General features: G+C 40.4%; 3 protein-coding genes across 4 annotated transcripts in view; 2 read left to right on the forward strand and 1 right to left on the reverse strand.

The window, feature by feature from the left end:
* Positions 1–4988, forward strand: part of RXFP1 (relaxin family peptide receptor 1) — a gene marked incomplete at its 5' end in the record, with an annotated part of 80279 nt that extends 75291 nt beyond the window's left edge. Inside the window, one exon of the mRNA XM_082463171.1 lies at positions 181–4988. Coding sequence (XP_082319297.1) covers positions 181–482 — 302 coding nt within the window. The 3' untranslated portion in view covers positions 483–4988. The remainder of the gene's footprint in view (positions 1–180) is intronic.
* Positions 4989–5289: 301 nt separating this feature from the next.
* On the reverse strand, positions 5290–8540 carry LOC309660806 (renal cancer differentiation gene 1 protein). The gene is made up of 2 exons (XM_082461933.1): positions 8189–8540; positions 5290–6812 (listed from the first exon to the last, which is right to left on the reverse strand). The coding sequence occupies exons 1-2, from the start codon at positions 8366–8368 to the stop codon at positions 6657–6659; spliced, it is 336 nt and encodes a 111-aa protein (XP_082318059.1). The 5' UTR covers positions 8369–8540; the 3' UTR covers positions 5290–6656.
* Positions 8541–8802: 262 nt separating this feature from the next.
* ETFDH (electron transfer flavoprotein dehydrogenase) overlaps positions 8803–17025 on the forward strand; it is a 37425-nt gene continuing 29202 nt past the window's right edge. Inside the window, exon 1 of one of the 2 annotated variants that reach the window (XM_082461740.1) lies at positions 8803–9019. In XM_082461740.1, coding sequence (XP_082317866.1) covers positions 8986–9019 — 34 coding nt within the window. In that variant the 5' untranslated portion in view covers positions 8803–8985. Of the gene's footprint in view, positions 9020–9083; positions 9316–17025 lie in introns of those variants that run through there. The other variant, XM_082461741.1, reaches the window with a different exon arrangement.

Raw genomic sequence — 17025 nt, forward strand, 5'->3', positions numbered from 1 at the left:
AACAACATCTGGAAACACATATATACTTGGTATTTAATTATGTGACATCAAGGGGAAAAAAATTAAGACTCAAAAGTCAGTGTGGGGGGCTGGGGGGAGGGGCGGGGAAACCAGGACAAGGTATGTCCATACCTTGTAAAGATCCATAAACACTCAAGGAATTTCATTTTTCTCTTCCAGGTACCATAACGTCTTGGGTAGTGATTTTTATTCTGCCTATCAACAGTGCTTTGAACCCAATTCTCTATACTCTGACCACAAGACCATTCAAAGAAATGATCCATCAGTTTTGGTATAACTACAGACAGAGAAGATCTATTGACAGCAAAGGAAGTCAGAAGACATATGCTCCATCGTTCATCTGGGTAGAAATGTGGCCCCTGCAGGAGATGCCTTCTGAGCTAATGAAGCCAGCTCTTTTCACAGACCCCTGTGAATTATCACTCATTTCTCAATCAACTAGACTCAATTCCTATTCATAACCGACTGAAACCTATTTCTACACAGAGAATACTGTGGGATGCTTCATGATGGATTTATTAGTATAAAATAAATGCCACAAAATAATTTATAATAACGGCTAAAATAAATTAGCTTACATGGACATGAGGTTATTTGGGAAAAAATCAAAATGACTGATGCCCATGTAAAGGGAAATAAATTATATTGATAATGTGTATATACTGGTACATATTTTGGATAGGAAACTAAGAGAAATCTACTTCAAGGTTCATTCATTCTTTTACCATGCATTTATTGAGTACCCATTGTGTGCATAGCACTGCAGTAAATTCCTGGGAGTAGACAGTATAGAATCTTTTCAATTTGCAATGTTAAATTGTATTTAACTACAAGAATATAAAAAGTCCATCTGCAGCTCCTAGTTTAAGGTAGAGCTTTGTCTGTCTTGCTTACCAGCAAAAGTAAGAATCACAGACACTCTTAAATAAAGGTTTACGGTTTTGGAATAATCAGTATACTAGCATCAGAGAACATGTCTGATTATTAGCAAAGTACAGACATTTTGTTTTAAGAACTCATCTTACCTCTCTTCAAGCCTCTCTTGAGAGCCAATAAACATATTTATTACTATGAAAAAAGAGCTCTGATATTAACTCAAAACAGCACCTCTCTGTCACTTCCTTCCCAGTTGTCTTTTTGCTTTAAATGAGCACCATTATATGAGATCATAAAAAGAGAATAAAAGTATGGCAAAGGAATGAATCAGAAAAGCTAGAACAAGGATAGACATTCAGATCAGTGGAACAGAAGTGAGAGTCCAGAAATAAAACCCTCATATTTAACAGTCAGTTGATGTTCAACAAAGATGACAAGACAATCAAATGGGGAAAGAACAGTTTTTTCAACAAATAGTGCTGGGACAACTGGATATCCACATGCAAAATAATGAATTTGGACCCCTACCTTACACCATATACAAAAATTTACTCAAAACAAATCAACGACATAAATATGACATGAATCACTTAGAAGAAAATATATGGGAAATCTTCCAAACCCTGGATTTGGCAATGGAGTCTTAGATATAACAACAAAAGCATGAGCAACAAAAGGAAAAAAATGGATAAACTGGACTTCATCTAAATTAAAACCTTTTGTGCATCAACAAACATTATTAAAAGAAGTGAAAAGACAATCTTCAGAATGAAAGAAGTTTCATTCATACATCTGAGAAGGTTTTAATGTCCAGAATATATAAAGAACTCTTATAACTCAACAAAAAAGATAAGCAACCCAATTTATTAAATGGGCAAAGGACTTGAATAGACTTTTCTCCAAAGAAGATTCATAAATGGCCAATAAGCATGTTCAATACCACTAATCATTAGGAAAATGCAAATTAAACTATAATGAGATAACACTACACCTACTAGGAGGGCTATAATTAAAAAAAACAAAAACAAAAACAGAAAATAACAAGTATTGGCAAGGACGTGGATATTGAAAACCTTTCTACATTGCTGGTCAGAATGTAAAATGACGCAGTCACTGTAGAAAACAGTTTGGCGGTTCCTCAAAAGCTTATCATAGTATTCCCATATGATACAGCAATTTCATTCTTGGGTATAAACCCAGAAGAAAACAGGACTCAGATACTTGTATTCAGATACTCATCATAGCATTATTCATAGCAGCCAAAAGACGGAAACAACCCAAGTGCCCGTGAACTGACGAACAGATAAACAAAATGTGGTGTATACGTATGACGGAATATTATTCAGCCATAAAAAGGAATAAATTCTGACACATGCTATAACTTGATGAATGTGAAATAAACCAGGCACAAAAAGTTCAAATAACTGTATGGTTCCATTTACATGATATATCTAGAATAAGCAGATTCATAGAGACAAAGTAGATCAGAGGTTACTGAGGTGGGAGGGTTGGGGAGATGATGCCTGAGAAGTAGAGGATCTTCTTGGGCAAAAAGAAGTTCTAAACTTGATTGTAGTGCTAGATAAACAACTCTGCGGTTATACGAAAAGCCACTGAATTGTACACTTTAGATGGGTGAATTTTATGGTATGTAAATTATATCTCAATAAAGCAGTTAAGGAAAAAGAAAAAAAGAGCTATAATGCACTGATTCAGGACCTGAACTTCAGGGGGAAAAGATCTGCATGTTTTACTCTATAGGACATTTTTACTCTACAGAGAAAGTCATCAGGGGATGAATTTACCTTCTGTTCATGTGGTCGGCAAGTTCATCAGATACTTTTTGGCTCTGAGCTACTGAAATTTTTTCCTTTCATAATTTGAAAACATTACACAGGAATAAAATGTTTTCGGGTAGTTTTAAATACCCCCAAAATGTCTGAAACATGAAAATACTGGAATCAAAAACATAGCAAATTTATTGAATATATAATTATATAGATTTCTTTTGAAAATAAACTACCCAAACTTTAATTCTGTTAAAAACATGGCTTGTCTGAGTCATTTCTGTTCTTACACGGAATGATACCAATATGTTTTCCACATGAAGAATGTGGCAGACTTTCAACAAATGTATATATATATATATATATATATATATATATATATATATATATTACATATATAAAGAGATTTATTATAAGGAATTGGCTCATGTGATTATGGAGGCTGGCAAGTCCAAAAATCTGCAGAGCCAATGTCCTAGTTCAAGTCCAAACGCCAGAAGCTCTGCAGAACCAGGAAAAGCTAATGTCTCAGTTCAAAGGTCATCAGGCAGGAAGAGCTATGTTTCCAAGGCCTTCTACTGATTGAATGAGGCCCACCCAGATTATGAAGGGCAATCTGTTTTACTCAGGCTACCAATTTAATTGTTAATCTCATCCAAAAATGCCCTCACACAAGCACCCAGAATGTTTGGCCAAAATATATGGGTACCCTGTGGTCCAGCCAAGTTGACACATAAACCATCGCATGGGAAGAGTAAATAAAATCACAACCTTGAATATTAATAGGTCTAACCAAAAGCTCGGTAGCTAGGTATGTTATAGACAAGCATATTAGTTTTGGTGTTGGAGGCCCTCAGGCAAATTATTTCATCTCAGCCTGTTTTCTATTCTGTAGATAGGAATAATATCACTTTCCTCAGAGAGCTAATATGGTTACATGAAATAATGTTTATAAAGCTCCCAGCATACTGTCTGATGCATATTTCATACTAAGAACTTTTGAAACTAAATACACTATTTTAATGCTAAAAATTCCATCTTATTGACTTCAGCCTCTTGAGGCTTTTAAAAGTTTACATCAGTCAGAATAATAAATTGTCCTCTGAGGTTTGTATAGAGCTGGCAATGAGCTACTAAGTTTAAAATTTTTTCTGAAGTTTTAAAGAAATGTTTATGCCCTGAGCTCTTCCCCAATCTCTCCCATGAAGCAGAGCAAAAAGAAATATAAAACGGGATGATTTTCTTTAAAAGCCACTCTTGAAAATAAGATGAACTTCTCTGTGGACCCTGCTGGGCAACAGAAACTATAAGCAGAGCGGAGCTGCAGGCCTGTGAGCTCCGACATTAGCAGCTATAAGTTTGGTAGAGGAATTAACTCAAGTGTCCACAGACAGCTCAGTGCCTGAAATCAGGGTTAGCCCAAGCTGATGGCAATTACATTAGAAATCAACTAACATGCTTTTTCTAACTTAAAAGAACATACATGGTGGGGGCAGGGAGAGGAACTCACACAAAAACCAAAGTAGTACAGATCACACTCATGACACAGCCGAAACAGGGGAAGTTACAGGGAATCTTAGCTTGAGATCAAGCAAATAGACCAAAAGAACAGAATAGAGAGCTCAGACCGAGGCATTTACATGGCAATCGAATGACATGTAGCATTTGAGACATGGTATTTGGAGGAACAGCTATACACATACAAAAATAAACATGCAAAACAAGACCCGAAAATTAAACCATAAGCAAAAAGAAATTCAGGTGGATTAAACACGCAAACATTAAAAACAAACTTTTTTAACTTTTGGAAAGACATACAGGAGAGCATCTTTATGACATTTCCTAGACAAGACCCAGAAAACACTATTATGAAAGATTGGTGAGATTAAATTAAAATGAAAAACGTTTATTCAAGGAGACTCTATAATCAAATACAAAAATAAACCACAGACTACAAAACATAGTTGAAACCTACATAATGGATCATTAGTTAGTATTCAAAATATGTAATACCTACAAATCCATAAGGGAAACACAAAACATAACAGAAAAATGGACAAAAGGTATAGTCTGGGAAATCAGACCGCATTTCCTCAATATGCTGGTACCTACACAAGTCAGCACTATTCAACGTGGGAGAATCTACAAGGCCACGGGTATCATCAGGCGAGAGAAGACCACTGGGGCCCTCTGGAGGCTGGTTACTACAGACACAAAATAGTACAGTTTTTTTTTTAAACTGAAGTATAGTTGATTTACAGTATCATATTAGTTTCAGGACAGTACTTTGTAGTGTTTTGAAAACATGCATACGTATTAAAAATACAAGAACGCAAACTAGAATATGCACCACCTCTAGGACAGTGGTTATCTCTGGGGAGAGAAGAAGGGGATGGGATCAAAGAGGTAACAAAGCAAGCTTCAAATGCATCTAACATTTACATACACGCATAGATCTGAAGAAAACATACCAAATGTTAACATTCATTAAATCCGCGTGGTGAGAATACACTGGTGCTCTTTAAATCATTCACCTTTCCTGTTAGGTTTGAAATATTTCAGTAAAAAGTTTTAAAATAATGAACCCAAAGAAATGGAAATAACATTTGGTTTGAACAAAAGTTTATTTTTGTATATTTTAAAAATTGCAATTTTCATGACACATAAGAAAAACAGTTTTCTAATATCAAAATAAGCATCTCTTTGGTATAGGAACACACCATATGTGTTATCCTTAGCTTAAAAAAATTAATCAAGAACCATGACCTAATATGGTAAACAAAACTATCCTTTGCCCATCCATGTGTCCCCTTTCACAGGCCCATTGTGGGGCTTGGGAATATAGTTCTGTACATACCTCCTTACCTACAAAGAAGTAAGATACTGTATCAGAGGCATCCAGAAGTTACATAGCAAGAGAATTAGTTGGTTCAATCACTGACATATACGACACAAACCCACCAAAAAAGAGAAAGAGAGAGAGAGGCAGCGCAACGTAAGATACAGGACAAGTAAAATAGGACACTGTCATGAAGATCAAATAATAGGAAAATAATTGCATCATTTAAATTTGATGCATTTTTTAAAAGTAACTTGTTTAGAATTATTATATTTAGAATTTAGAATTATCACTTGCCAAGCTCCAAAAGTAATAATACAGAGCGACAATTTTGATAAGGCACTTCAAAGAGAGCAAACATATAACAACATCAAATATGAGAAATAGCCATAAAAGCAGTTTACCTTAGAAAAAAAAAATAGGCGTTCTTTCAAGACAGGTTTCAGTAAAAGCTTTTTTGGAAAGCATGATAGAAGGGTGAAAAATATTTATCATATATTTTAAAAAGCTGTCACCAGTTAAAGTTCAAAATCCTGTTTTAAAAAAAAGATACCATTTTCCTTCAAGTCAATGAGGTTCTGACTCAAATATCTTTTCGAGAAACAATTATAATCTTCATGCTAAAAACAGGAAGAAAAAACAGCTTTTAATTACGTTGTCAACTCTTATTCATCAAACATTTAGTGATTGTTGTGTAACAGACTTCTAGCTGCTGGAAATATAGAAGAAATAAGACACAATCGTTGGTTCTAGGGAACTTAGCCTAATGGAGCTGAATCTAACATTGGTCCATATAATAAAGCTCGACTTCAAACTCTGCCATTTTTGGTATCGTCTTGCAAACTGAAGAGAATAATGGTCCACCTAGTTTGCTACTGGTGGCACTGTGGCGTTATTAATATTATCTACTGATTAAATTAACCTCCACAGAAGAGTCTTTGAAAGTTTAGAGAACAGAAAGTGTTTAAAGATAAACGGGCCAACATCAAAAATAACATCATATTCTGTTTTCACAAAACGAAGAAAACCAAGAACAATGTCATCTTCTGTACACAGAACCGCCGGTGATCATCCTGTCCACACGGCACACGTGCAAACATCATAAACGAGGCGGTACGGTCATTACAGTCAAATCAGTTGTCAGGCTTCAAGGAATCAGAGCCTTCTTTCAAGAGGTCCCGCCATGTTTTAAGGAAACGTGCATTTTCTGTACACTTGAAGGCAAGCTCTTCCACTTGAGCTGATACTGCAGATGCAGCTTCAAGAAGTTTGGTTAATGAAAATGCTGCCTGAAATTTAAAAAAAAAAAAAAAAAAAAGTCAAACAATAGAAAAAAAAATTTTTTTTAATTCTCTCCGCATCTTATAAACCAACCTGAAAATAACTTAGAACCTCGAATCCAATGCCCAAGTTATTTTCTTTAAAAGTAAAAAAATCTACAAACTAAAACATCAGCTCTTTCGTGGAACCTAAGAAATTCTTTCTTTTCTTTTTTTTTTTTTTTTAAATTTAGTTGCTTCTTTGCTTGCATCGGGTCTTAGTTGCAGCAGGCAGGCTCGTCCTTGGGGCACGCGGGCTCACTAGCTGCCAGGCGCCGGCTCTACAGCGCGTGGCTCAGATGCCCAGGTGGCACGCGGGATCTTAGTCCCCCGACCAGGGCTCGGGCCCGCCTCCGCTGCGCTGCAAGGCGGATTCTTAACCACTGGACCACCCAGGAAGTCCCAGAAGTTCTTCTATATGAAGTAAACTTTGAGGAAGTATGTCTGCGAGAAAGATAATCCGTGACGGATGAGACAGGAGCAGTCAGCATTTTTTTTCGTTGAAAATACACTAGAGTCTCATTTAGCTCAACAAGACGACTTGGGTCCGTTGACACCAAGTACCAGAAGTATCTGAAGGTCTTCTTATGACACAGCTCTTACTGATACGTGGGTACCAAGGGCCGTGCTCCACTGTCTTCACCTGTGAACGCGGCAGACCGTGAAAACGCACAGACCAAAGAACAGACCCTCACGTTACACATCCGCACTGCATTCTACGCGCTCACTTGGAACCATACTGCTCAGCAGAGACAGAAACTGCGGCAGCACTCTCGCCATCTTCTAGAACAACAAATACCCACTAAGCAACGAGACATTAACGGAGTTCACTCCGCAGTTTGCGATCTGCACGGGAGGCTCTCCCAGTTAAGACACACCCTACACTTGACCTTAAATCCTGAAACCGGGACCGCTCGGGGAGGCGGGGTCTGGAAACTGGAGGTTCAACAGAGCCGTCCACACCCGGCATCCCGGCACACAGCCCGGGGAGGGGTCTCTGCCCCGTTAGGGGAAGCCGTCTGGACCCCCGGGCGGGGAGTGACCCGTCCTGACTGGGTCCGCCCGGACAGATAATCGCCTTGTCAGCGGGCTCTGGGCAGGCGGCCCACCGGGACAGGGGCGCCTAAAGTCCCGGCAGAGGGATCACGGCCTGGCCCCCAGCCCCGCAGCCGAGGTGGGGCGGGCGATGCGAACTGCGCGGTTTCGGGTTACAGCGCCGGACGGGAACCCGGCGGCCGGGCACGAAGAACCCCCGGCGCGGGCGCGGCGCGGGAGGAGTGCCCGGGACTCCCGACGCGGATCCTGAACACGGGCGGGACCGGCCCGGACCCGCCGGCCGCACTCACGTCTCCGATCTGCAGCTCCACCTCCTCCAGCGGGTCCACCGGCCGGCCGCTGTTCCTGTTCGGAACCGGACGGCCCAAACCCCCCGGGGTGCCGGGGGAAGATGCTGAAGACGCGTCTGAAGACGAGGGAGAGGAGGGCGGCGGCTGCGGGGAAAGCCGCAGCTCCTCCGGGTCCGCCATGGGGCGGGCTGGGCGGTGGGACGGCACCTCGGCGGCCGAACCGATACCAACCGACTTTCAACCGCTCGCGCCTAAAGCCCAGCGGGCCCGCCTCCTCGCCGCTCTCGGCCCTGGGCCGCGAAGCCCTGTCACTTTCTCGGGACAGCCAATCAGGTGCCAGTGAGTGCGCCTCGGACGGCTCTACGCTCCCGGAGCAGAAGACGACACCTCCCAGGGTGCCGTGCGCGCCGCTCCGCCCCACCGTCTTGGCACTGCGCGCGCGAAGCACCCTGGGATCGGTGGTCTCGGTCCCCCGGAGCTCCAGCGGCCTCCGCGCGCCCGGGTGACAGGCCGCGCCGCCTGCAGCCGCGGGCGGCGCCGGGACTTGGGGTCTCTTCCCTTGCCCCCTCAGTCCGTGACCCGGAAGCGCTGCTTTCGTCGCGTCTCGCGCGGCGTCAGTGCACAGCAAGAGAGAGGCGGGAGCGCCGTGAAGGCGGAGCGGTCGCTGAGGAGGGAGGCGGAGACTCCGGGCGTGCAGGCGGGCGATGGCGCCCCCCGCGGCCTAGAGGTCCCGCACACGGGCGAGCCGAGCCCGAGCTCCTCCCGCGGCGTCCGCCAGCGTACCGGCTGCAGTGAACATGCAGGTGCCGCTGGCCAGGCTGGCCTGCCCGGGTGAGCGGGGTCTGCGCGCGCGGGTGAGGGGAGCGAGGTCGCGGGGCAGCCCGGGCCCGCGTCGTTGGGTGGAACCAAGGCAGAGGGCGCGCGGTCAGCGCCCGGCGGACCCTGGGTTCCCCCCTGGCTTCCTCCCCGGCTCCCTCCCCGGCTCGTCCAGCTGCAGAGTTGACAACTAACTAGGCCAGAGGTCACGGGCGGAGGAAACTTGTCAGCACGGCGCGGAATCTCCCCGAGCGCCGGTGCTGAGCCCCCTGTAGAAGCCCAGGCGTTGTCTGTCGCCGAGTTGGAAATGGGTAAACTAACATTTGCACAGCTTTTCCCCTTGGTCTTCAGCTGGCTGGCGTCTTGGCAGCCGTCCTACTCCTTTCTTAAGAATTTGAACCGTTCTGCCACCAGCATTAACTTTCAAATGCTGCCAAGTGACCAGAGTGGATCTGGGGCCAGGAATTTTTCTGCGTTGCCTGAAATTAACTCTAGGGCTTGTCGTCTCGTGGTTGCCCCTAGAACCGTCAGGATGACTTGGTAAAATACCTCTTTACCCGCCCCCCACCTTTCACTTAAAAAAAAAGTAGAATGATGCAGCGGGATGGGTTTTGTTTTGTTTTGTTTTACTTAAGAACAAAAGAACGTTTAAAAAGTCAAAAAAAAAAAAAAAAGTTTACTCCAGGATATTGAATTCTCCCACAACGGACTTAGTTTTTATCTTTAGTTTCTTTAAATTAATTTGTGGTTATAGAATAAACAGGTGTACTTATTGCAAAGTCAATGAATTTCATGAAAGAATTTTGTCAAATTCGGCCATCGTGGATTAAATAGTTAGGATTTCATTTAAAGTTTCTATACCTCGTGCGTGTATTACTACACCTAACGGATAAGTATTGTTGACTGAAAAAAAAAAAAAAAAGCACAATCTAAAGGTTGCGAATTATGTTTTATTCGCAGACACACTGAGCACTTAAGCCCAGGAAACAGCCTCTTCAGACAGCTCTGAGGGACTGTTGTGAAGAGGTCAGGGAGAAGCCAAGATGCAGAGGCGTGTTTGCAAAAACAAACAAAAGCAAAAAACAAACAAAAAAAAGCCAGGTAGTTGGGATATCAAAAGATTACTGCTCAATAGTGAAAACCAGATATCTCAAGTGAATGAATCTAGCATTTTGCCAGGTATGGGAAGATGCAAGAGTCTGGGCTCATTGAACTCCTTCCTTTGATGTGCACCTCAGCTACCTGGGGCCAGTGTCCTGCTTCTCTCCATCCTGAATCCCCCCAGGGTGCACAGCTGGGGCAGTTGCAGTGGCTGAGGGCTCGATGGCTCCAACATCCTTTGTTTACTGAGATGGCAGGCGATATTCTTTGTCCACAGTGCCTCCTCTTAGTCATAAATTTGACCAATGTTTGGGAGTCATTTCATGACCAGTTTTTGTCCCGTGGCGCTAGGAGGGCTCATTCCTAGATCAGGCGAAGATTCTGTTGATAGGCCACCCAATGTGTTATTTGGGGGATCGGGCCCTGTTGGTAATCTAAGATTCTCTGCAACGCCTGTCTTACTAGTTTATGACGATCTAGGAGCTGTTTTCCCTTGTTACTTCTTCCCATATCTAAAGTTGCACTGTTACAATTATTCTAGAGTTATGTATGTGATCAACTGTCTTAAGACATCATTGATTTTGTTGGAGGCCTGGTTACACATTGGGTAATGCGAGAGAAAGCAATCTTATAAAATAGACAGGATATAAGTAACACAGCTAATAACATTAATAAGGTCACAGTGCAGCAGAGAGAGGGACAAGTCATTAAGTAATTTGAAACTAACGAGAGCAAATTAAAACAATGGTTAGTATAACTAGTTGTAATCTGGTCGAAATAAGCCATCAAGTCCCCAGGGGAGCCAGCTGGAGAAGCCAAATTCTGGCGGGATCAGGTAGAGAGAAAAAGAAATGTTTCATCTTCGTTTACAAAGGTATACTTAATCAACCTGTGGGTAAGTGTAAGAGGAAAGGTTTTCCAGCTCAGTGGTATGATCTAAAAGTTGTCAGAAACTTGTATTTGTCAAATAGTCCTTTTTGTAAATCTTCTTGAAGCTCTTCATTATATAAAAGCATCAGAGTAAAATAATGATTGTCTGAAAACGACAAAAGACTTAATATGGCATGGTTAAAGATCTGATTACAATGCAATTGACAAAAAACTTGGATATTTCTGTGACAAACAACATTTTAAGATAATAACTAGAATTATGACTGATAGCATTATACCAGGACATATCAGACTTTTAGGAATTCTTTACAAATTTTGGAATATCTATATGAATGACATCTAACCTTAGAAGGTATTATCACCACTTATTTGACAGCGTTTCCCATGTAAGTTAACGTAAATAAACTTAGTTTAAAATCTCTCTTCGAGATATCTCAGGATTCCTTTGAAGCATCTCAGAGTTAGCTGGAGGTCAAAAGAACTTTAGTTAGAATTTTCCATTTGGGAAGTTTGTCAAAAGTATCAAAAAGGTTTCAAAACACTTGGTCAAATAGGATCATAGGTCACTGTGAAACAACACTTATTCACTTAACGGAAGTGACAAAATACTTCAAAAGCAAAAACAGATCACTTAGAGGCACGGAAACTCAATCTCTTATCAAAAGCAGTGAAAACTTTGTTCTCTTAACAGAGAGAGGAACCAAGTCCAGTCCTACACCAGCCTACTTTTAATACCAAAATCCATTTACCTAATTAAATTTAATCTAATCCCAGCCTGACTATGTCCAGAACTCCTTTTCAGGGCTCCCTTTCTGCAAACCTTCCACAGCTTTCTGTGTTCATATTAGTTTGTTCCTTAATTTTTTTATCCAGAAGTAAATGTCTCTAGGACAAAATCACCCTTCTTTTTCCAACAAATTCATTTCTATTCTTCATATCTTCTTTTGCTGAGAACATACATCCTACTTTCCTAGCACACTGAATTGTTTCCCTTAATATTTTTAGTAGCTTTGATTACATATTAGTTTCAACCCTTGAAAACCTTAATCTTTAGCAAAAACTGAAAAGGAGCAAGTGATTGTGAACTGTTTGTTCACAAACAGCATCTCCTGATTAGAATATTCTGTAACCTCTAGAAACATACATCTTTCTCATAGCATCATTTCTTTCCTCAGTGTGGAACAAGGCATGTGTCCAATAAACCCGACATCTTTAGTTTCCCTCTCGTAAGGAGACAAAAGTAGGTAGATTTAGACCTCTTTAGCAATTACGTTCCAGTATTTTATCTTATTTGAAATAATCTGGATATTCAATAAATTCCCATCATTTAACTTGTCAAAACTCAAATTACCAAAAATCTGAAGAAACTATTTTAAGATAGACATACCCAAAACATAATTATTCCTGGAGTTCACCTGAAAACTCTTATCTCATTTACCTTTATTTTGTAACTTATGAAAATCATACTATTTAATTTTTTTTCTTGTTGACAAACTCTGTTACAAATAACATGAACTTATGACCGTCAGTAAACCTAGGTACAATAAAAGTAAGACAGGTCTGTACTGATTAAACCAACAAGCTTAAGATAGCTTTAATATCAGATATTAATTTAATATTGAATATTTCCTAGATCATGTGAACCCAAAATTCACTCTGGCCAGTTTCTTTTATATTTAGAAATATTTAGTTTGTAAGTGCTTATTTTAAGTCAATTAAATAGAGCACTTTTATAAGTTTAATTTTGATAATATTTTCCAGAGTTTGAGACATCTCATATGTAATGTACACCCAGACATATAAACAGACAAAACTAGAGATAGCATAGCTTCACTCTAAAAGCTTAGTTATGAATCAGGTATTACCGTATAAACTCACTAGTTTATAAGTAACAGTTGGAATATGTTAAATTTGTTTGCTCAGATGACCAAGGCTTCACTATTTGTGGAAAAGACTTAAGATTTGTATTTGTCCTTGATAACCCCTTAAGGAGGCTCTGAATTAGATTTTGATTGAGGAAACTTTTCCAACAGTTTGAGTTTAAAAAGGCCTTTTCCCCCTTTTTTTCCCCTTGGTTTCAGGTTTTACCTGTTTGAGCTAATTAGGCTCAGTCTCGGGTCTTTGTGTGCTGTATTTACATTTCTGATTTGTAGAGATTTGAAAGATAATCTGCTCCTAATTCTCCAAAGAACTGATCTGCCACCTAAATGATATTAACAGATTGATTTGCCCAAATATGCTTACTTTATTTGCTTTTGTATCAGAGAGAAGATTTCCAACTAAACTGAAAATCAAGAGTTCCATGTTCTACAACTTTAGGATTTAATTTATCATGACTTCAAAAGCTTGCATAAGGCATTAACAACGGCCCTCTTTTTGAGTGCACAGGGTAGACCCAGAGCAAAATGTCTATTATTATTTTTATTGACCCCTGAATATTAGTTCCCAGTTTTTACTTTATATTGTATGGGCTCAGGTAACCCTGTTGGTTTCCTTTCATATGTTTAATATTTCATGAGGGCCAGATTCATATGCCCTGTCTTATAATACCAAGTAGAGGAAGCCCAGTGAAACATGTCTATACCACAATATAATTCAGCAAAAGAGATGTAAACATCTTATATAAAGCCTATTTAAATGTACCAATTTTTATAAACTTTCATCTCAATTCTGTCAACTTTTATACCTTTAACTTTGGTTCCCATTAGGACCCAATCAACAAGCTTTGGTCATACAAGGAGTCCTAGAAGCTTTCTTTCATTCCCCAACCATTTTATCTATTTTGTTTAAAAGGCTCTGGGGTCCCTAGTGAGGGGTTGAACCAAGAGACTCAGGCCCTTTTGTCAGTCTTTTCACTTGATTAGTTGGCCTGTTGCCCCAAGTAACTGTTGGTCAGGTATCTAAATGTAATTTTCTTCCAGCCTTTTAAATATATATGTTTTTTAAACTGGGTAGAGTGGACTTGTTTGGGGCCCTTTAATGTTGGGAACCAATAGGGGGTCCCTTTGGCCCATCATCCTTAGGTAGTGTTCCATCAAAACCTTTTAATCCCACTAACATCCATTTTATTTATCCCATTTATTAATAACCATCTGTAGATTTCTTTATTTGGGGGGTTCCAGTCTCTAAAATTTAAACCTTGTCAGGAAGAAGTCTCTAGACTTTTCCCTTCGGTGTTTTTTTAACTTCCATGTTAAACTAGTTTACATTAATTAGCCTAATGTTTTTATTAGCATCTGTAAGACCCATTGCGGGGAAGCAGAGACCACAAATAAGTCTTCCCAAACTGTTTTTTTCTTTGTTTGTTTTAAAGGAATTCTTAGGTTAATCATTATATATGTCTTTTTCCACCTTCTAATTTGTTTTTTTCATGGGTACCAATGAAACAGCTGCTCACTGTGAGAGCGCTCTAAAATTTTACCAGTTTAGAAATATCTCCAATTTACAGGATCCATCATCTGGCCCTTAATGAGGTATATCTTAATAGTGACTCAAACCAATAAAATGCTTCCCAATAGGAGAGCGTGGAGGGTGCCGCCTAAACAAGATCCAGAAGGTTTACTCCCCAAAATAGTCTAAGAAAGTAAAGGCCTTCGTTGAACAGGCTGACACGATGAAGGTTAAGATGGCAAAAAAAGTCCCTGGGAGTTGGCACAGACAGAAGACTGCTCGGAATCCCAGTCTGTTCGATTGGCTGACAGATGTACACCGTTATGTTACCTTCCGGATGGCAGAGACCAAGTTTAAAAGCACACACAACACGGAAGATCAGGTAGAACATTTACATCTCAAAGACACAGGAAGGGAAATGCAAGTTCCCCCTAGAAGGACTTTTGTTACTTTAAGGTCAGAATTCTGAAAAGGTGTTTTAACAAGCCGGTTTTCTCTAACTTACCTGTGGGCACAATAAAAAAGCCCCATCTTTGTCATTTTCGAGGCGAGATTTCCTTTAATTCCCAATTAAGTAAGTACTTGTAAGTATAAGGTTTGTACGCACATAAACCTGGCTGGAGTCTTAGTTGGAGGCAAAGATATTAGGCCAGGCTCCCACCTCATCACCCAGTCCGGAGCCCCCAGGGTCTTTCAGCCAGGCCCCCCACCCCCAGTATCTTTCAGCTTGGGAGCCAGGTGCCTGTTACACACCGCCACATAAAACTGGATCATCAACCAATAATCTGGAGCTCTGAGAACCAGGGGACACTCACCCAGATTCGTCTGGAGTCTCTCAGGAGGTGGGTGGACAGAAGAGGCCTCTGCTGGTACCAAGGCTCCCGTTCCTCAGAGAGTTCAGGTGAAGGAGAGAAGTCAGCTGTAGGTCCCTTAGTGGTCGCCAGACTGTCAGCTGGGGGATAGAAGAGCACAACGTAAAAGTTGAGAATTATGTTTTATTCAACAGACATTCTGAGGACTACAGCCCGGGAGACATCCTCTGAGACAGCTCTGAGGGACGGCTCCAGAGACATAAGGGAAGAGCCAGGATCTGGAGGGGTTTTTGCAACAATAACAACAACAAACAAAAACAAAAACAAACAGGTAGTTGGACCATCAAAAGATTACTGCTCATTAGGGAAAACTAGAAATCTCAAGTTAATGAATTTAGTGCTTTTCTCTGTATAGGAAGATGCAAGAGTCTGGGCTCACTGAAATTATTCCTTTGATGTGCACCTATACCATCTGGGGCCAGTGTCCTGCTTTTCTCTATCCTGAACCCCCTCAGGGTGCACTCGGGGGCAGCTGCAGTGGCTGAGGGCTTCATGGCCTCCACATCCTTTGTTTACTGAGATGACAGGTGACTTTCTTTGTCCACAGTTTGCTTTATGTTTTTTGGAATATCAAAGTAATCGGACGCTATCTGCCCTACTCAATTTAGTTGAAATCATTCTTGGGTCAAGTGCTATCCAAATTCCACCCAAATTACCATTTCTATTTTCATTGAGTATTTAAATCATTGCCATTTCATAGCCTGGTGTTAGCACTACTGGCATCAAAGAGATGGACATAGAAATGCCATCTGTGATTTTGTATCGTGATATTATCAGTTCACTGGACTTTTTGACCTCACTTCTTTACCACAATTCAGCCAGTGTGTCTAAGTGTTTAAATCTCTTAAGTATCAGATTTTTTTCAGAAAAGGGGTAAAGGTTGTGACTTTTTTTTTTTAACCCCTCTGGAGGAGATCAGACTACCCAGTTCCAAGTATTTTCAAGAAAATCATTAGCTGTATGAATAGTGGAATTAAAATTTTGTCTGATACCAAATCATCGGTTTCAGAACCAAATAATAACTTCTATACACTAAACTACAATGCATCATAAAACAAATTTGTTTTTTATAATAAGTAAATATTCTTTTGAATGATGATAATACTATATTTGAACACTGGAACTGGGCTCTCCTATAATATCTCTATCATTTTTTCAAGATTTAGGATAGATGAAGGGATAACTAGGTTTTAAAAATTATTCCCAATATTATAGTTTTTATTATGCTATTTTCCAGTAGAGAAAATTAGTTACCTTGACACTTTTTTGAGTGACTGTCAGAAACATATTTTTAGTGTTTAAAGGCTTTAGGCTTCAGTCGCTTCAAATCTCTTCCCCTCCTGCATTCATCATAATCTTTAATTATTGATTGATGCTAGGTTTTTACTTTTAAAAAAGTCATTTTACTGGAAAGAATGAAACATAAAAATATATCAATTATGCAGTGGGGTGCTAAAGAATTAAAATAATTAGCCTATGCCAGGCTGACATCTCTCCTTTTAATCAGAAAAGAAAGAAAACAACTTGTTTTCCCGTTCCATTACTTGAGAGACCATTTCAAGTCCAATTGTAGTCTCAGAGTTGACTGGTGTTGGGAGGATTGAGAGGGGGATTGGCTGGGATCATCTGACTTGCTCTTTCTCTGCTGTAAGTGGGGATTGTGGTGCCCCACGTATCTCATAAGGTCATGAAGAGGACGATGTGGTATTAAAATTGAAAATTCCTATGTGCTCCATACGTCCATGAAAATGCAAATTTTATTATATA

The sequence above is a fragment of the Balaenoptera physalus genome (assembly GCF_965194825.1).
Source record: "Balaenoptera physalus genome assembly, chromosome: 5".
NCBI classification, from domain to species: Eukaryota; Metazoa; Chordata; class Mammalia; order Artiodactyla; family Balaenopteridae; genus Balaenoptera; species Balaenoptera physalus.